This window comes from Halichoeres trimaculatus, unplaced genomic scaffold (assembly GCF_033239565.1).
Source record: "Halichoeres trimaculatus isolate MK-OKI-2021-1 unplaced genomic scaffold, fHalTri1.1 fHalTri1_scaffold_9, whole genome shotgun sequence".
In the NCBI taxonomy this organism is placed as follows: Eukaryota; Metazoa; Chordata; class Actinopteri; order Labriformes; family Labridae; genus Halichoeres; species Halichoeres trimaculatus.
This window is the reverse complement of record NW_027437188.1, coordinates 2,851,032-2,871,247: the sequence shown is the minus strand read 5'-3', so window position 1 is coordinate 2,871,247 and position 20,216 is coordinate 2,851,032. Positions and strand designations below refer to the sequence as shown.

The window sequence follows — 20,216 nt, the reverse complement described above, 5'->3', positions numbered from 1 at the left end:
TCTGAAAAATGTCACCACACAATACAAGCCTCAATCAACGCGTTTAGTCATACGCAGTAAAAACTAGATAGAGAGAGCTTCATTCATCCCGAAGTTTAGCCCATCTAACGTTACCTTTTACATATGGAGTTTCTCCTTCAGATGCTCCTCAGTCCCAGAATCATACAGAAACCTCAGTGGAGGTTTTATAAGCCGGAAGGTTCTTCTTTTTCTGCGTTTTAAGGAGACTTTTACTCTGTTATCTCTGCGCGCTCCAGCCATGCATCTGCTCCGCACTCTTATAATCGCGGGCTTCCTTAAACGCTGGAGTGAAGTTACCGTAAAAAGCACAAATCGACTGAAACAGCTCAGTCTCAGCTTTCACAAACCGTTGCCTAGTCTTACGATTAGGAAACCGTTAAGGTCCTTTGAAGTGCTTTGTGTCGGCGACGACGCATCCAGTGAGTTGTTAGGGTAAATTGCATTAGGCCTACACAGTGCGATTGGCCTTGCTTCAAACTCACTTCACCAAAGACCGAATGTGGCTTTTTTTTCAATGTTCGGAATTTTCGGTGCATCTCAACTATATATATATATATATATATATATATATATATATATATATATATATATATATATATATATATATATATATATATATATATGTTAAAAAAAAGTTTTAAAAAGTGATAACTCGATCAGTGGCATTCACACACACTACAATGTCTCTTTATATATATTTCTCCCTCTTGATACGTTTTGCTCTCTGTGTGTCTGTCTACACCTGCAGCCCCTCCCGCCATAGTCTCTCTGTCATTACAACACTCGGTCTAAAACGTAGGTATTGAATGTCGTTGATCGAGCTACTACTTTTTTATATATACTTTCTCGTACTTGAGATAAAATGTTTGGTTTAACGTGAGCCTCTTTTGATGTAGTTGAGACATTGCGACAAAAAACGTTTGCATCGGCTCTTATTTTTTAACAGGAAGTGGTCAAGAGTAGGAAGTAGTTCCTACAATTTTTAAAGAAGACCTACACTAATACCAGATAAGATAAGATTTGGCGTTGAGTTTGATAGTTTCTTTTTTGATTAAAAAAAAAAACGAGCTGTTGATGTGTAAGATGAAAAGAAGACAAAGCATTTCCTACAATACCGAGATGAACCGCAGCGCGTGCGGTTTTGACCCATGACGCTTACATTAAAAACAGTATCACCACACTGCTGTAAGGGACAAGGGTTTGACAATGCACGGCAGCAGGCTGGCTTTCCTTTTAGCCTTGTGCTTAAAATGTGTGTCTTCAAATGGTAAGTAGCCTACTTTCAAAAAAATTATAAGTAAGACTACTTAGATTTTATCATTAGATAAAACAGTGTTTATTATTTCTTGCTAAATATTAAGTTTGACTTTTACTTATACCCCTTTGTCGGTTTAACCTCTCTTTAGGAGAGCTTGCATTTTCAGAAATTTGATCTGGTGTGCTGTCATGTTATTATATCAACAATTAGGGATGTTCGATACCACTTTTTATGCAAACCGATACCAGAAGCAAATAGGGCTTGCTTGACGTACTATTTTTTTGCCTATAGTATCTGTTGCTGGTATCTGCACCCTTCACGAGTACCGATACCTTGAATAAAGGCTGGTATCGGCCCAATACCAATACCTGGTATTGGTATTCACCCATCCCTATCAATAACTATTGTGTTATTTATTTAAAGGGTTTTTTTTCTTACTCTAGATATTTTCCACTCTCAAACACACCAGTTATAAAATGCTCAGTTTTTGTAAAAAAAAAAAAAAAAAAAAAAAGAAAGAAAGAAAGAAAAAAATATGTTTGCAGATTCCCTCAAGCAACATTTTTATTATCATTTTATCAGTTGCAGTATCATGAGCTTTATTTTTGTTTACTTATTTATTCTATTGTTATTTTCTTTAGGTCAGATATCCAGACAAAATTGCTGTACCTTATTAATCTTTACTGTTGTGGCCTTTTTCTATTTAAGAAAGTGACCCAAGCCTTGAACTTCCTGTATTCCTGTCTTACTCTTTAGATCAGACTGGTTGTGAGAACTCAGGAGTTTGTAAGATCTCCAAACTCAGTGCTTCACTTGGTTCTTCTGTACTCCTCCCTTGCAACCTGAGCACAAGCAACAACACCAGTGTGACATGGACCCAAACTTCTAAGAGGGACCTTGTCTCCCTTACATCTGATGGTCATGTTCAGTTCACAGACCCCAGATATGGCCGTGTGAAAGCATTTCCAAACCAGGGCTCAAAGGGGAACTTCTCAATCCGTATTGATGAGCTTAAAGACTCGGACCTGGGGTGTTACTTTTGCAAGTGGGAAAAGGACTGCTGTCAAGTTGACTTGGATGCTGAAAAAGGTAGGACTATTTATTTAAAAAATGTGGAAGGTCATGTTTGCGAAATTCAGACCAGCAGCCCCCTGCAGACGTGGCCCCTTTCCACAACACACATTAGAGCAGAAAGATACATGAGCAAGTGTTTCCTGTGACCCTCATCTTTGTTGAACCACAACTTTCTGTTCAGGTACACTGAGCGAGAACGTGAGGCTTCTGATTTATGCCTGTGTTGGCGTGGGTGTTCTCATACAGGGGTGTGTGGGAGGTTATTTCTGCATGAAACACACACGTGAGTATCTGTAAGGCCTGGTGCTCTAATATCTATGAAGACATAAATTTGTTTAGCTCTTCATTTGCTGAATAAGTGGATGGATGGGTGAATGGATTGGTTCTCCAGGTGACACTTTTTTATTTCAGGTAGCCGTGATAAAACATCCAGAGATAATGCTTTCAACTCAGCTGAGGCTGATGGTAAGCAATCATTTGAGAATCTACTATTTGTATTAGAGCTGCCTATTGATGTTGTTAAAAGACTGACACCATTTGGTTATAAAATGTTACACAACAGGTGCCACTGCACCACCTGCAGGACAAGGCAGAGTACATTTTCAGCAGCAAAGAGGTAATCAACAAAGCAGACTCGCTGTCCCAGCACATGTGAAATACAGATCAAAAGATAAGAATGTGGTCCATCATCATGGTTTTGCTTAAATCTTGAGTTAATGCACATAATTTGTTTTACTTTTTTACAGGGGTATACATCAATGACCTTGTTTATGGTGTGTTTATGAAGATCTTCTTCCCATAATTCTTAATTTTCCATTCAGTTTGTTGATTGTTGTGCAGAAATTAAGTTAAAATATTCTATTTAACATACTGGATTAATTGTCATTTTCTTAACATCAGAAAATGATGACCACGACCCAGCTAACCAGCAAGGTGATAGCAGCAGAAGTCAGTGCGCTCCACCAGCACATCTGCAGGAAGCTGCCAGGACTCAGCCCAGTGGGAGTCATCCGAACTCCAGTCAGTTTAAGTTTGTGAGGATGGAGCGTCAGAGCACAAAACTGAGGTTTCACAGAGGTGCAAAATATTAACGGGATATTTTTACAGCTCTGTTGAATTCTCTCGCTATCAAGAGCAATAAGAAAACTTGAAAAAAAATCTCCTCTGTTTCTAGAACTCTTCGACAGATTACGACAAGCAAGCTTCAGCCGCCATTACTATGGTAATCTCACCTGTCTTATGTTTCTGCATCATTTCACTGCTGTTTGATAACACACATGTTTTGATGCACAGTTAATCATGGTGAAATCAACAACCAGGATGCAACGGTGGCTGCGCACTTTAAAAAAGGTATGTAAATTTAATCTGCCTTCCATATTAGATGATATAGATTGATTTGTGAGCCTGTTTGAACAGTTTTATGAGAAAAGAGAGCTGAACGGACTCGCTGAAAATCTGGTTTCTCTGCAGGTGTGGGGAGAGGGAGAGCCAAAGAAAGTGAGTCTCAAAGATGGAGAAATAATCAGACTGATAAACTATGCAATGACATGCTCACACCTCTGCTGTTTCCTTTTCAGACTGTGACTACAAAAACCCAATTTACAACAGGAGCACAGACCGCCTGGACCAAATGTAGAGAGCAGAGGGCTCTGCTAAAACAACTTAATGTTTGGTTTCCTAGTTCTGATTGTTAGTTTGACGTAGATAGCTTAAGTTTGACACATTTAGTGTTGCTTTATTTTTTGTCATTTTATTTTTGTCACTATTGTCCAATGTATTAGATCATGTCTGATTATAGTTTGGTTAAAGTGAATAAAGATGATACAAAAAAAAGTCCTCTGTGTTAATACATACAGGAATGGTTGATTTAGGCCTTGGATACATGTAGCTGGGTATTTTCATAAACGATTATCCCCCCTCATTTGTTTTTCAAAAAACCTTTATTCAAATAAAAAACTGAGCAAATCCTCTGATAAGTGCAGCTTGAAGCATGTTACACCCATACGTGGCAGTGTGTTTTAGACTTGTTCCCTCGCCATTCAGCTGTGAAGTTTGAGAACCAAAAACTGTTTCCCTGCGCTTTTATGAAACCAGAGTCGTCCAAAATCTTCACTTAAGCCAGAGATGTCAGAAAACATCATTTTAGTGATGTAAAACTGTAGTTTTATGAGGCTGACAGGCCTGAATGTAAAAAAAAATATGCTGATTCCCAGATACCCTGCCACATGTGGACATGGCCTTAAAGACAGGAACTCTTCTCTACAACGTTGTGCCAATTAAGTCAAATGAGAAGCAGCTGCTCCACCTGTCTCCAGCTCAAGACTTAAAGATGGTGCCATATGGTGCAATTCTGGTGACAATCATTTTAGTGTCACTCCTTTCTATGAAATGTGGAGCCGGTGGCATTTCAAAACAGCCTGAATCAACAGATGATCACTCCAACAGTCGTTATTCATCAGCGTGTCATGATGGGTTCATGTCTGTTTACATACCAAAGAGGCATTTTGCTGATCTTCCTTTCACCTTGTATATTCAAGGTAAGTCAAACAACACGTGGTACTTTTGACATTTTGTTGTGCAGTGTTTGGTTGGTTGATTTGTGTGCCTTTACTTAGATGGACATGGAGGATATCATCAAGCTGTTGCCGTGGCGAATCAATGCAATTACATGCTAAGAGAAACGAAAACCTTCATTAACTTGACAGTTCCCTCTCATGGCTGTTTCGTGAGAAGACAAGTGAGCGTTCTACTTTTTTAACAGCTCAACTGAGCAGGTCGGTTGTTTTCCCCAAACATGATGTCATCTAATCTTCTTTCATTACTTTTTTTTTTTTTTAGAAATATATCTCCAACCTGTCTATTGTTATAATGAGACATGCAGAAAAGGGACGGCTTGAAATTGTAAAGACAATACATGCCATCTGTGAGAGAAAACCCAAAGGTAACTGAACAGACTTGATAAAATACCACACTCTTAAGACTGTCATTTAACAGCTGCTATTTCTATGTTTTCTATAGAGATGAACAAGTATAAGTATTCACTGGTTTCAAGAAACCTTTTCTGCAACAAAAACGGATTTGAAATTACCATTCTTAAGAATGCAGCAGTCCCCCCTTTGGACCTGGATGCAGTCTGGGTCCCCTCCGGCCAAAGTGCAAATTGTCAACCTCATAATCGCTCCGGAGAGGCTGTCACCTTCAGCTTCTCATTTACTGAATGTGGTACTCAGTTCATGGTACGGTAATTAGTTAACACATGATGTCTCCATGGGCGGTCTTCATCTGCTCAGGAGTTTTTGAACTGACATGAAACTGATTTTGGCTGCCTTTGTTGTGTTTTCACAGGTAGAGGATGGAGTGATAACATACTGGGTCAGTGTTGAGGTGAAAGCACAGAAAGGCTCTATATTTCGTGACACTCCCTTCAAGTAAGAAAATCAAACTGTTCTTTTTCTTGCTTTTTGTGGGTGATGGAACTCACTTTTTATTTAATTATTTATTCTTTTCTATTTTTGTAGTCTTACAGTGTATTGTAGCTTTATGCTGGCCCCAGTTTCTTTGCTGGGCTTTGGTGTTCAACAGGAAAAACCCCAGGACCTCCTCACGTTGAAGGGGGAGGGAATACTGAGGACTGAGATGAGGTTTGCCAAAGGTCAGGTTTTCACTTTTTATTTTTGATATTTTGTTTTTAATTTTACTGCACATGAAAATGGATGTTGAAGGCTAGTACACATTACAGGATTTTCAAAAACATCACACATTTAGAGACCACACACTTGATGATAACAAAAGACGGATGGCAGAAGATTTCTCTCTCCTGATCTTACAGTGTGTGTGGTGTGCACTCCGAGGACACCACACACTAAGGCTGAATCCAAATCTCTGCTCTTCACTGCATTTGTGAACTTGCGGACTTTGCAGGCAGGTTCACAGGAAGTCCGGGAGTGCTGAGGGCTGTCCTAATCCACGATTCATTCAGTCCACAAGGGGCCTCAAGCAGACTTTCTGCAGACTTCTGGAGAGTCTGCTTGGGATGCAGACTTCTGCATACTTCACTTGTTTGATTACCCACAATTCATTGCAATATGGACTTGAAGTTTTAATCTTTCGATTTTTTTTATTGCGTCTGGCCTATAAAAGCTGTGCAGTCTGAAGCTGAAATCATGAGCTGAGAAAAATAATGGTGGAAAAGGACGAAGGCAAGTCTCCCGATGTAAGTAATACCCAAATTAATTAATATTAGTCTGGTTCTGGAAATAAACATTTTTGTTTTTGGATGTGTATAGTCTATGTGTATAAGTGTTGATTTGTTCACTCTCAAAAAAGCCTATAAATGGGATTTTTTATCTTTTTTGCAGGGAGAGATGAGCAAACTTTTCAATTTATTAAACTACACGAGGAATTTGACCACCTTTTCACAGGCACAAAACAATTCTCAGCTGTGGGCTTTATGCGAGTATGGTAAAGATGGTTAATACTAAAGTGATTCAGTGGCACACGTCGTATCGTATAACTCTGGATGATGACACACCGCTCAGATTGTTTTCTCCTCCATACTCTGGTGGAGTTGGAGCCGGAGCAGGCAGCGGTTCCCCCCCAACGTCGTCAAATCAATGACGTTGTGGGGGAATGTCATCGCTGATTGGCGGCCACGGCACAGCCTCACGCGAATTCACTTCAATAGTTCAATATTTTGAACTCGAGCAAATTCGCGTCTACCGCCCAAACGCGCCAAACGCCCCAAACGCGCCGCCCGAGGCGAATTGGCGGCTAAACGCGTCTTTGCATTGACTTTGTATGTAATCGCGCTGCAAATTTGCGTTTGGTGTGGCCGTACCATGAGAGGGCCCCACATACTACAAGATTTTTAGTGCAAATATTTAACATGCTCATTATCTACTATCTACGAACCGAAAGGCCCTCCCGAGCGGCTCCGACCAGAAGAAATCACTCTTAACACACCCCACACCACAGGAAAATCACACATAATGTCATCAGCCAATCAGGCATTTGCTGACTTTGATCGTAAGGGGGGGATCGGGACAAAAACCAGCCAGATTATCCTGTAGTGTGTACCTGCCTTTAGTTCAACAGAAGATTGGGGCCAAGTAAAAAAAAGTACATTTATAAGATAAATGTCAAATTTATGATGGTAAAGTAATGAATTTATGACATTATTTTTATAAATTTATGAGAAAAAAGGTGTATATGCTTTTTACGTTTATGAATTTATTTTTGTAAATTTCTCACTTTATATGTATTTTACTGCACTCTCGACTCCCTCTTCTACTCTAACTTGACTACTTGTAAATCTGCAGATTCAACCTACAGGTTTTTTTATTCCGCGCGTGACCCTCCAGTGGTTAAGCTTGGCCTGCCAGTGTATGTAGAGGTCTATGTGCTCAAACATGAAAACCAAGACTTGGTGCTTTTACTGGAGGACTGCTGGGCTACTCCCACTAAAAACCCACATGACACACTGAGATGGAATATACTTGTTCAAGGGTGAGTTCACACAGAATTAACATTTACATTACTTTGTGATGAGCCCAGCTGGAATCTCTGGTCATTAAGACTTTTTTTTAAACAGCTGTCCTTTCAGAAGTGATAGCCAAAAGGCTGTTTTGTTGCCAGTTGTCTCAAGTGAAGAGATGAAGCATCCCTCTCTCCATAAGTGGATGGCCATTAAGCTGTTCTCATTTCTGAAGTCCAAATCAGAGGAAAACCTGGTATGTAAGAGAAATTGAAAACAATGATGTGCATTGATGTAATAATAAAGGCAAAAAAATGTGCATGCTCTTTTGGGATTTTTGAGCCTTGTTGATTTTCAAAGAGTAGGATTTACATTGCAGGTTTATCTCCACTGTGCAATAAAGATCTGCAAAGGAACCAAATGTTCACAGTCCTGTAACAATGGTAAGGCCAACTGCAGGCAAAATACTTTTTTTAATTTTGATCCAAATAATGCTGTAGACAATAAATAAGCCTGATAATGATTGTGTATTTTTTTCTTTGTGCAGAAAGGCGCAAAACAAGATGGATCACACAACGGTTTGGGCAGAGGATTCTCTATCATGTTGTATCTGCTGGACCCCTTCTGTATCTCATGTAAAGTGCAATGTGAAAACAACTGAACAAACATAAGATGATCTTTAAAAAAAAAAAAAAAAACCTTAGCTGACCAACTGTTCAATTATCATTGGTCAAGAATTGAATGGCAAAAGTGTTGTGTGGGGATGTGTTTGACAGTTGTAGGTGGTAAAATGACAGAAAGCTTTTGTGTAAGGAGGTGTACAACAGGAAAGATGTTTACAGCATAAGAAAAAAAAAAAACTAAAACACACATACCAAGACTCTAAAGTTCAGTAGGGTTGTAAACCACTGATTTCCTGTTTCCAACCACGTTTCTTCTACTTCTGACTGATGCATAGATTTCACCCTATCTTAGCTAGTTCCTTTGTTCTTTGCTCTTTCGGTCAGTAAGACACTTAAAAGAACAGAGGGGTTTGATTCAATACAAGCTGAAGTGTCCCAAAGCCTCAGTCAATGATCACTTCCATTGTCTGACCATATTTCATATTAACATCAAGAGTAATACTTTGAGTCAAGTTTTCTGCTTAGATACAGACTACAGACTAATAAACCCTGCTTCAAGTTGTTTTGTTTGTCTTAGTTTAGGTAATAAAAGCTGCATTATTTCACAAATGCAGGTAACATGATAACATTATGTAGTCAGTCTGCATGTGCCCTCCAAAGTTAACATGAATTCATGTGAGCTTTTTGTAAAACTATAGAGGGAATATTTGTTTATCAACAGCGCTGGATGTGTGCGCAACTTAGGTGGAGAAGCACTGCAGAGTATAATGGTTTGTCAACTGATGTTTGGGTGTTAGCCACCAAAAAACACATTTTCAAACTTAATATCATCACTTTTATGGATGTTAAACGGCCCCCAGGTTTGTGAAATAGCAGTGAGTGGACAGAAGAGATCAGCAAGTGGACCGATATTAGGTGGACAAGACGTTTCTAGTGGAGACATCCGGTGTGTACCTAGAGAGAAATTTAAAGACACAACTGTCACTCGATGCTCATGACTGCATTATCCACAGACACTTACCAGACCATGACAGGGCAGGACGTAAACATGTGTCAATAAATCAGAAACCCTCCCAAACCAAAAAGAGCACACGGAGTGCTGAGTCTGAGACCCAGTTCATAATGAATGAACCAGAAAATTACGTCCAGAGTTAATTATTTACTCACAGACGTTGCTGGTATTTCAGTGTTCAGTGTGACCCTGTTAACTGGTGACTCTTGGCCGTTTATCACATGGGGTGCGTCTCAATGCGTTAACTTCGTGCTTCCTCCGTCCTATCTCCTCCACAACACCGGAAGTACTTTCCCAGTTGCCATTTTGAAGACTGTCCCAAAGCGATAATTGCGCTCAGAGGAGAGAGGAGAGAGGAGACTGATCGGAGGAGCTATGATCAAGGAGACACGAGAGCCGGCTCTGCGGAAGTCTTTTCACTTACAGACACCCCTCCATGTAGAATATCATTCTCTGATTGGACGCTGCTGCGGCCCAGACTTCACATGAAACTTCACAAACACACAACAGAGTTTAATGAGAGAAAGGACGAGCTGAGGACAGGCACAGAGGATCCTTCAGAGACTGATCATTAAGTGTTCACTGTGAGTTAAAAGCACAAAACACGGAACACAACCATCATCAAATCAATATAACAGAGGATTAATACAGAAAACTGACTGATAACTAATATCTTCCTGAGACACAATAAACTGGGTTATATTAATATATTAGTATAGCCCACCTTATCTGATCGTGAACTCTGAAGCTTCAGAGTTCACGATCAGATGGGCTCAAGATAAAGGCTAAATAATTCATAAATAACCTCACAATTACGCATTTTACCGGAAAAGTGATCCGTGAGCTTCTAAACAGCACACAGAATAAACAGAGAGCAGGTTTTCTTCATGGTAACATGTGTGTTTAACTGGTTAAAGGAACAGACAAAGCTCTGTTACTGTTTCTGTTTGATCAGTTATTACAGCGCACATGCCCAGATGCACAAACAGCTGTTAGCTGACTGACAGATGATCCAGAGGTGATCAGCTGGTGCCGTCATCAATGAAACACGTCGCTTCATGTGACGCCCCGAAGGAGAGGATGTCCCATTGCTCTCAAAACCAATCTCCTCCGTTCTCTCTCCTCTCTTCATTTCCTCGCGTCTCTCCATCATCTCTGGTGGGAGGGACTAAGACGCAAGAGAACGACACAAGTGGAGGAAGGAAGGATGGAACTTTGGAGCTTTGAGACGCACCCATAGACTGTAAAAAAATGGACGTCCGCTTGCTGGGCTCCAGGTAAGGTCTCATAAAAAAAAAACTGCTCCCTCTGGTGGCTGACTGCAGTATAGGTTTAAAAATCCGGCTTTCCAGCCATTCCAGATGGGCTGTGGTCAAACTTTAAAAAATTACACCTCGTAGAAATGTTTCTCACGTCAGATTGTTGTGGTGATTTGAAGATATAATTTGGCTGTCTTGTATTCAAGTCCTCTTCTTTTCTGAAAAGTTTTGTTTTCATTAGTTATATGAGGTTAAAAGCAAGGTTTTACGTAACATTTAACAATGATTGACAGATGCCGTTCTCGTTTAGTTTTATCGGGGATTGTAAAATATGTCCAGAGGTATGTCAAGAAGTGATTAGACTCTCAAAAGAAAAAAAAAAGTGTTATTTTTGTCACCCAGCTCCATTCAGATTCTCCCAGAATCCCTCATCGTCTCTACTGCGCAGACTCTGGCTGCAAACTGCTACAATGATGCCACCTGTGACGGGGGTATTTTGGCTTCAAAACCTCACAATTGCGCTGTCCACTGTATATACAGTCTATGGTTTATCACTAATACTGTCGGCTGAGAGTCAACAGTTAGCATGGTCGCTATTAACTCCAAAACACCGATTGTTCCATGATGGCCCAAACTTGATGTTGCCTCTGTTGTATAGTATTGTTTCTAAAAACTGACCCCAGAACAACCGTACATTTTTATGCAGATAACAGGTTGAATTAAGTGTTTTAAAAAGGCTAGCTTGTCCTATTGATTGGAGCTAAACGCTGCTTCTGTGGGCAAAGTAACTCGCACAACAGATTTCTTCCCAATGAACTGAAGACCACAATGAATTCCTTAAAAACTTTATCGACAGAAGTCAAACAGATCAGCATGGCAAGCCGTTTTGTGTCATTTCCACTATGATGTCCTTGATACAGTCTTCACCATGGTGTACTGCACTGCATAGGCTCCAGCTGCTCAGAAAAAGGTGTCCGCATGTATGGTTTTCCCAAAGACAGGGACAGAAGACAGACACAGGTAACTAAAGTTGGAAGGAGCAATTTAGTTGTGACAGACAAAGATTTTAATAACAACAAAAAAATGTGAGGTATTCACATTCAAACAATGCATCTGCACATGGACACATTTTCAAATACCAGACCACAAGGAAATTAGAAATTTATAGTGTATAATGTACTATCTAAATCCCACTAAGGGAATAATGTCAAGAATAGAACTTGCTACATGACACACGTTACATATGTATGAAAAATATAACTATGCAGTTAAACTTGGTTTGTGTTGTGTCACTTAGGTTCTGCTCTCTTCCAATCCTCAAAAACAGCTGTGAACAGCTACACTCACAACCCTACACATTTATCTTGCTACTAGAAATCAACAGGCCTGGATAAAGTTAAGGCTACAGAGCAGAATTTACAGTTATCTGCCTGTTACACGGGTTGTTATTGTTATCCAGTGTGCTAGCCTAAACTTTTATCTTTTAATATTCTCTAAATGCTATAATCTAGACGGGGGAAAATACCCTAATGTAGTTAATAAAGCGTGCCAATTTAATTCCAAAGTCTTTCTGGTATGAAAATGTCATTATTTAAACGTTGTACCTGGAACAAGTGTTGCTCCGTACATGCTCTCCATTGAAATATATTGAGCAGCAGTCAGCTTGTGCTAACTTCCGGGAACTTTTGAGGGGCTCCATGTTCCGTCATTGCCGGTCATTGCGGTGAAAAAACTGAACCGTTGCAGTGAACGGAGTAGTCGCCACTCTCTCCGGGTACTCTAGTACCTGTTACGTTCTACATTCACATGTAGTATGCATAGAGGTAGTATATGGCAAGCCCTTTTAACAACAACAAATTGCCTAGTCAAAACTCTGTTTCAAGATATCTGTAATAATATTTTGACTAGACAAAATAAAAGTTCAAGATATCTCGAATTTGAGATATCTCTAACCACAATTAATTTAAAGATATCTGTAACTTGATTATAGATATCTGCAACTAAATTATGGCTATCCATAAATCTAGTTGCAGATTTCTACAATTTCATTCTTACAGGCGTAATTCCAGTTCAAGATATCTATAACGGCATTTTGACTAGTCAAAATGTGATTAAAGATATCTATAAATGCTATTATAGATATCTTTAATGGAAGGGGGTTGAAGATATCTTGATTTGGAATTGTGACTAGCCAGAATGAAATTGGAGATATCTGCAGCTAGATTTATGGATAGTCATAATTTAGTTGCAGATATCCACATCTCACATTGTGGCTATCCATAACTGAATTTAAGATATCTGTAATGAGAAACCCCACACACAATTGGGGAAAGGGGCGTGATTTGTCCAAGGAGGAATTAAGTTGTGGATATCTGAAACTACCATTGTGGATAGGAATAATGTCATTGTGGATATCTGAAATGTTCTATTTGACTAAGAAGAATTGAATTGCGGATATCTGTATTACATATCCAGACTATTAAATGTTAAAAGGGCTTGCCATAGTACTATATAGCAGGTGGTTTGGAAAACAGCCCACGTCTGCGTAATAAAAGACGCTGACGTACAAGACGAACGTCGGTCATGTGTTCATAGCTCAGCCAATAGAAACTAACATCGAGTGAGTTTGCGGAAGTCATTGAGTTACCGTGTGGTATGTTGCTACAGGACAAGGGGAAATAATTTCTTTAATAAAATAGTGTAAAGTAATACCAGAAGGCACAGGCGAATTCTGATTTGCGTGATTAACATATTATTTGTTACTTTTGGGCGTCTCCCACGAACCTGATGGGAAGGATACTTGAAGTTGTCAGTTATGTCGGAGTCAAAACATCTGCCGATACATCAGCATAAAGCTAAGCTGATCCAGGCTGTGGGAGAGAGTCATTTTCTGATTGTTACCGGAGAGACTGGCAGTGGAAAAACTACACAACTTCCACAGTATCTACATAAAGCAGGTAGGCTGATATGAAGCTGCTGTGCTACAGTTAACATTATAGGGTTGCAAGGTTACAATTAAACACACAGAGAAATTCAGTTACACCATTCAAACAAACAGAGGTGGAAAAAAGTTTTGGGGAACCCAGTGCATTTGTGAAATATTTCAGTAGAGGCACTCTTTGGTCTTCATGTGATACTTTTTGTACTACTACTACTACTAAAAAAGTCCTACAAAAAAAAAAACTTGTGCTTTTTTGGTTCTATAAAAAATGAATTAGAAATTTTGAGTTTTGGATAATTTTGGTACCAGTGACCCACTGATGAAGGTTGTGCTCTTTATTAAAAGACACTTTTTTTCTTTAACTGTGCTGTGTATCTTTATAAAGCCAACACATTTGAAAGTTCATTTGAGACAAAAATGTCTGAAATATGGAACCTGATGCAAGAAACAAATCTCAAACCTGAAGATACAGATTTTCAGCCAGGAAGGGTACAGCTGCTACCAGATAGCCAGGAAGTGCAGATACAGTCCTTCAACAGGTGGATCCACTTTGCAGAAATGAGATGGACCCACACTTTGGAGAACAAACCATGATCTGGGCGTCCAAAGGTCTCCTTAGCAAGAAATGACCGCATCCTTACTCACATGTGCAGGGAAAACTGGTGGATGACATCACAGGTGCTTCAGCAGCAGAGGTCAAACCAAACTGGTGTCCAGTTTCCCACCTGCTCTGTATGTGGCCGACTTTTAGACCATGGCTTAAAGTCTTATAAGGCTGTTAAGAAGCCCCAGATAAATGAAAAACAGAGGTTAGCTCAGCGTCTTTGGGTTCAAGAACACAGGAACTGGAAGAAGATTCTGTGGTCAGATGAGTCCAGTTTCCAGATTTATCTTCCTCCTGTGCTCATGTGAGGTGACGCAGAAGACCAGGCCAAGCATTATTTTCAGCAGGTACAGGACATGTCAGCATGGTGGAGGCAGGATCATGGTCTGTGGATCCATGAGTGCTGCTGGTGTTGTTCATCTCACTGTCTGTGATGGCACATTGAACTGTACACAAGTATTTCCCATTCTCAAACACGTATGCTATCTTCTGTATGTGCTCTGTTCTTTCCAAGTGAAGGACCAACAAAACGTGACTGTAGGAGCACAGTTCTAGAGGGTTCTGGATTATCCCTGGACATGAACCACAGTAAAAAAAAAATCTAAAGTGGATTGTAAAAAAGTCTGTTTTAACAGGCAAACCAAAGAATTAAGAATAATTAAAAGCAGTAATTCAAGAAAAATGGGAAAAGATTTCCCCTCAGCAGTGTGAAAGGCTCGTGGGAAACATGCCAGCCAGGGTCAGAGCTGTACACCTGCTAATGGCAGGACAGCTTAATATTCATTTGGTGATATGGTGGTTCATTTATTTTTTCATTAGACTTGAACTCATTCTCTGTTATTTGTTGACTTTGATTCAAGAAAATGTTTCATTTAAACTGTCAAGATTTTTTTTTTTTATAGTTTTTCTTGTAAAAAAAATTGTTTGAATTATTTCATGGTAATGTTTGAGATTGTGTAAAAGTTTAATGGTGTCCAAAAAACATTTTTCCACCACTGTACAACACTTTCATGTATAACTTTCCTCAATTTTTATGCCAGTTACTCCTTTTTCTTGGCTGTGCAAACAAGGTTTTTGGAAACATGGCAAAATTGGGATTACTCAGCCTCGCCGAGTGGCAGCCATTACAGTGGCCCAGAGAGTAGCCCATGAGATGCAGTGTACTCTGGGCAGAGAGGTTGGTTACCAAGTACGCTTCGATGACTGTACATCACAGGTGAGTGGCTCAGATCAGGTCATCTATTAGAAGTACAACTTAATTTTTTTGACCCTGATTTTCTTAAGTCATACCTTTATATGAACCAGGACACGGCGCTGAAATACATGACGGATGGCTGTTTGCTACGAGAAGTCCTTGCAGATCCCTGTCTTTCTCAGTACAGTGTTGTTATCCTGGATGAAGTCCATGAGCGCAGTCTCAGTACAGTCAGTAAATATATGACATTTACCCAAAAATACTTATTTTTATCTTTATATTATGTATGATAAGATGGCACCACTGTTTTTGCTTCTCTTGCTCTTCCAATGCAAACGTGTTAATTTTCTGCATGTTTCACAGGATATTCTCTTAGGTTTACTGAAGAAAGTCTTCTCTGACCCTGCCAAGGCCACCAGGGGCCGCTCTTTCCCTTTGAAGGTGGTGGTAATGTCTGCCACATTGGAAACTGATAAGCTGTCAGCCTTTCTTGGTGACTGTCCTGTTTTTGCCATTCCTGGGAGGACTTTCCCTGTAACCTGCATGTTTGGCTCTGCTGTTGGCCCTAAAGACATAGAGAGCACAAATTACGTAAAAGAGGTACTTTAATCCATGAGTTAGTTTGTTAGTCTGTTCACATGAAGAAAATATTCTTACACTTGGCTCTGCAACTTTACAGTGCAGTCAGATAAATCAATTTTGGAATTTTTTGTGTAACATGAAGCATTCTTTTCCTGCTCAGGTAGTCAGAGTAGCCCTTGATGTGCACACAAACGAAAGGGCTGGGGATATCCTTGTATTTTTGACAGGTAAGTCCTTATTATTGGGGGTTGTCGGTCGCGGGTCGGGGTGTTGGAGAATGCGCTTGGTCGGTGATCGGAAGGTTGCAGGTTCTCGCCCACCCCTGGGCGACACATGGCGATGTGTCCTTGGGCAAGACACTTAACCCCAAGTTGCTCCCACTGCTGCGTCAGTGGTGTGTGAATGGGCATGAAAGGGCATGACTGTGTTAGACAAACTGATGGATAGCTAACATAGCAAAAATTGGATCCATCAGTGAGTGAATGGGTGTGGATGTGGTGTAAAGCAGCTTTGAGTAGTCAATGACTAGAAAAGTGCTATATAAGCTCAAGTCCATTTACCATTATCAAACACTCACATAACAAAACATGTTTAACCTGAAAATTTCTCATTCATTCGTTGTTTTTTTCTCTGTGCCACAGGTCAGTCAGAGATTGAGCGAGCTTGTGACTTGCTGTTTGAAAAAGCTGAGTGTGTCAACTATCGCTATGATGTGCTTGACCAAACAGTGGAGGGACTCCTCATTCTGCCCCTTTATGGATCCATGCCCACTGGTGAATATGTACAACACTAATGTCAAAACAGTCTTTGTATAGTTGATAAAAGTTTTTTTGTTTTTTTCCGAATTCTTTTTTTTATGACAAGGCATAAGAAAAAAAGCTGCTGTGAAAGAAAAAATGTCATAATGTCATCATCACAGATCAGCAGAGGCAGATCTTCCAGCCTCCACCACCAAGGATAAGGAAATGCGTCATAGCAACTAACATTGCAGCAACATCTCTTACAATCAATGGCATAAAGTAAGCAAAGCGTGTGATCACTTGCTTCTTTAATTACCCCCCCAAAAAAATGACAGTGAAAAGTATTTAATACTTAATTTCGTAAAGGTACATCGTGGACAGCGGGTTTGTGAAGCAGCTCAATCACAACTCAAGGGTTGGTATGGATATCCTGGAGGTGGTGCCAATTTCAAAGTAAGTTTTTAAAACAAATTTGCCATTTCAAACCCTTTAATAAATCTGTTTTATTTTTGGAGCAGACTTTTTGGCCATCACACATGCTGTTGTGAAGCTTTCTGTCAGTAAATGGGACTTGACTTTTTGGTGTGGGATTTTCTGTTTCTAGAAGTGAGGCTCAGCAGAGAGCAGGGCGAGCAGGAAGAACCTCAGCTGGCAAATGCTTTCGAATCTACAACAAGGAATTCTGGGAGAAGAACATGCCTGAGTTTACAGTCCCAGAAATCCAAAGGACAAGTTTGACTGCTGTAGTACTTACACTCAAGTGTCTGGACATTCATGATGTCATTAGGTACCTTAAACCCTATTGGAGTGTTTCAGCTCTTATAGTTTCCCTAATGATACACAAGTTCTTTTCTGCAATAAAGGGTTGATTTTTTTTTTTTTATCTAAGGTTCCCTTATCTGGACTGTCCAGAGGAGAGGTTCATTCTTGAGGCATTAAAACAGCTTTATCAATTTGATGCCATTGACAGGTGAGCAGTTGATGTCCACTAAGATGAGTCAAGGTATTTGGTTTCCAAACAAAGTATTTGTATTGTTATTCTCCAATCTCTTGTGTCTATACTCCAGGAGAGGCAGAGTGACCCAGTTTGGGAAACTGATGGTGGAGTTCCCCCTGCAACCAGGCCTTGCCAGGGCATTGCTCAAAGCAGCCTCACTTGGCTGTCAGGACCTGCTTCTCCCTGTGGCAGCCATGCTGTCTGTGGAGAACATTTTCATCAGACCAGGTCAGCAGTTTGTCTTTGAAGCAGAACAAAAACATACGCCTCACAAAAAAGCATGCATTAAGAAAATAAACATATAAAAAAGAAAATCATAAAACGTTAGATGTAATGTATGATATGCTCATAAGTTTGTGCATTTATTGAGTAATAAATAGTGTCAGAAATTGATATGTGCAGAGAAGTGCTGACCTGTCGACACATAGCTTTGAATGATCTGTTTCAACTTTAAGGCCACCCTGACAGGCAGAAAGAGGCAGATCAAAAGCACAGAGCGCTGGCTGATAGGAGTGGTGGCATGAATGACTTTGCTACTCTCCTCACTGTATTTCAGGCGTGTAAATCCAGGTAAACAGCTTCACTCATAAACTGTGCAAAATGCTTGACAATATTTTTGTGAGTAAAAAAAATGTTGGAAGTATATCTCTGTCTATCTATAGAATTCAACCCAGTGTAAAGTGCTGTTGTTCCAGCTGGCATTTGAGCTTTTTCCTGTTTGTCAGTGACAGACCCTCAGTGTGGTGTAAGGAAAACTGGATCCACTGGAGGGCGCTGAAGTCAGCATTCAGTGTAGAGACTCAACTACGAGAAATCCTTCATCGCCTCCAGCAGGTACAGTTAGACTTGGCCGTTCATTCATCAAGATATCTTTTAGAAAACACACTTCTGTATTGATTTATGGAACACTGATTCTCATTAGTGTGGTCTATATTATTATTCTATTTTTTATGTTTTAGCTTTCAATGTATTAAAAGATTTATTTTTTTAATAGTTTTTTGTTTGTTTCTGCATATTTTTACTGTTAAAGCACTTTGTTGGCCACTGGCTGTTTTAAATGTGCTATAAACAAATAAAGCTCATATTGACATTGGTAGATGCAAACATATGCTCTCTGTTGTCTTTACAGACGCGAGGTCTCCCTGTTGAAACATTTGATGGAAAGAAGAGTGAGCTTTTCAGAAGATGTCTGTGCACAGGATACTTCACCAATGTTGCCAGAAGGTATCACCAAGTTTAATATAGTTTATCAAAATCATTTGTAGCTTTAGGGGGACTCCACAAAACCTTTTCTGGAATATTCCTCCATCCCACATAGGTCTGTTGGAAAGGTGTTTTGCACGATGGATGGCCATGGATCCATGGTCCACATTCATCCATCATCATCTGTAAGCTAACTGTTGAATGAACAATGAAATAATGAAAAAGGATCATTAATTAAATTATATATTTTTTTTATTATTAACTTTTCTGTTTTGATTGCTCAAAGCTGTTAGACCAAGAGACTAAGCTCAACTGGATTCTCTTCCATGATGTGCTGGTGACTTCTCGAGTTTACATCAGGACAGTGTGTCCCATTCAGTACGAGTGGGTGAAGGACCTGCTACCCAAACTCCATGAGGTGGATGCATATGAACTGAGCAGTGTAGCAAGAGAAGAAGTGACTGATGAAGAGGTGAAAAAGTGGGAGACCAGAGAAGCAGCCAAAAGGAAATCAGGTAGTCTGAATATTTAGCTCTCTCTCTCTCTCTCTCTCTCTCTCTCTCTCTCTCTATATATATATATATATATATATATATATATATATATATATATATATATATATATATATATATATATATATATATATATGTGTGTGTATATACATGTATATATTTGGCAAAACGTAAAATTACAGGTCATAGAAGTGTTTTTTATATGAACAAAGAAAGAAGTGTTGGCTGTTTCATTGTGACTAACTTTCAGATTATTTGATCTTTTTTTTTTAGAAGTTCCAGCTGTGGATGCTATGAAGAAACTGGATAAGAGAAACAATGAAACCACTGTCAATGATGCCCGTGCTCGCTATCTGCAAAGAAAGCAACAAAGGGAAAAAAGTAAAGCCCTTTGATAGAAAGTTTTGTAAAAAGTGAATTTCAACTATATTTTAACTTTTTGAAAAAACAAAACAAAAAAAAAAACATGATAAATAAACAGGTTTCCCAATCACAGCTTCCTCTCTCTGTGTCCTATATGTCTTACCTTCCACTTTAAGCACAGAAATGCTATGGGAGTTTCAAACGGGTTTTATTATACAATATTTACTTAAACAGAGCGTTTGCCTTACATGTTGAGATTAAAGAAGGATGAAAAGGAGGTGGGGAAACTAGCAAAAAGTATTTGACATCATGAGTATTTGACTCTGTGTCTCTCTGATGATCTGTAAAGTGGCTCTGCG

At 39.5% G+C, this 20,216-nt stretch overlaps 3 protein-coding genes across 5 annotated transcripts; all 3 read left to right on the top strand.

Moving 5' to 3' along the window:
- The first annotated feature begins 857 nt into the window (after positions 1-857).
- Positions 858-4,121, top strand: LOC141798057 (uncharacterized). 3 transcript variants are annotated; one of them, XM_074679835.1, is made up of 11 exons: positions 858-1,288; positions 2,209-2,368; positions 2,535-2,636; positions 2,765-2,818; positions 2,916-2,969; positions 3,100-3,126; positions 3,254-3,430; positions 3,528-3,575; positions 3,647-3,703; positions 3,824-3,850; positions 3,931-4,121. In XM_074679835.1, exons 1-11 carry the CDS (start codon positions 1,286-1,288, stop codon positions 3,987-3,989), a joined length of 768 nt encoding a protein of 255 aa, XP_074535936.1. In that variant the 5' UTR covers positions 858-1,285; the 3' UTR covers positions 3,990-4,121. The 3 variants fall into 3 exon arrangements, with proteins under 3 accessions (XP_074535936.1, XP_074535935.1, XP_074535934.1); XM_074679833.1 differs by having other exon boundaries at positions 863-1,288; positions 2,036-2,368; XM_074679834.1 differs by lacking the exon at positions 3,100-3,126 and having other exon boundaries at positions 861-1,288; positions 2,036-2,368.
- Positions 4,122-4,634: 513 nt separating this feature from the next.
- On the top strand, positions 4,635-9,114 carry LOC141798157 (zona pellucida sperm-binding protein 4-like). Its single transcript, XM_074679974.1, has 10 exons — positions 4,635-4,890; positions 4,969-5,090; positions 5,192-5,294; positions 5,372-5,589; positions 5,699-5,781; positions 5,872-6,005; positions 7,672-7,858; positions 7,944-8,082; positions 8,206-8,269; positions 8,374-9,114. Exons 1-10 carry the CDS (start codon positions 4,683-4,685, stop codon positions 8,463-8,465), a joined length of 1,350 nt encoding a protein of 449 aa, XP_074536075.1. The 5' UTR covers positions 4,635-4,682; the 3' UTR covers positions 8,466-9,114.
- A 4,178-nt stretch (positions 9,115-13,292) lies between these two features.
- dhx40 (DEAH (Asp-Glu-Ala-His) box polypeptide 40) lies at positions 13,293-19,982 on the top strand. Its single transcript, XM_074680479.1, has 17 exons — positions 13,293-13,677; positions 15,336-15,481; positions 15,571-15,690; positions 15,824-16,060; positions 16,203-16,269; positions 16,684-16,815; positions 16,962-17,061; positions 17,149-17,235; positions 17,387-17,569; positions 17,672-17,752; positions 17,850-18,007; positions 18,235-18,349; positions 18,505-18,613; positions 18,909-19,003; positions 19,098-19,167; positions 19,269-19,497; positions 19,768-19,982. Exons 1-17 carry the CDS (start codon positions 13,536-13,538, stop codon positions 19,887-19,889), a joined length of 2,193 nt encoding a protein of 730 aa, XP_074536580.1. The 5' UTR covers positions 13,293-13,535; the 3' UTR covers positions 19,890-19,982.
- Positions 19,983-20,216: the final 234 nt, after the last annotated feature.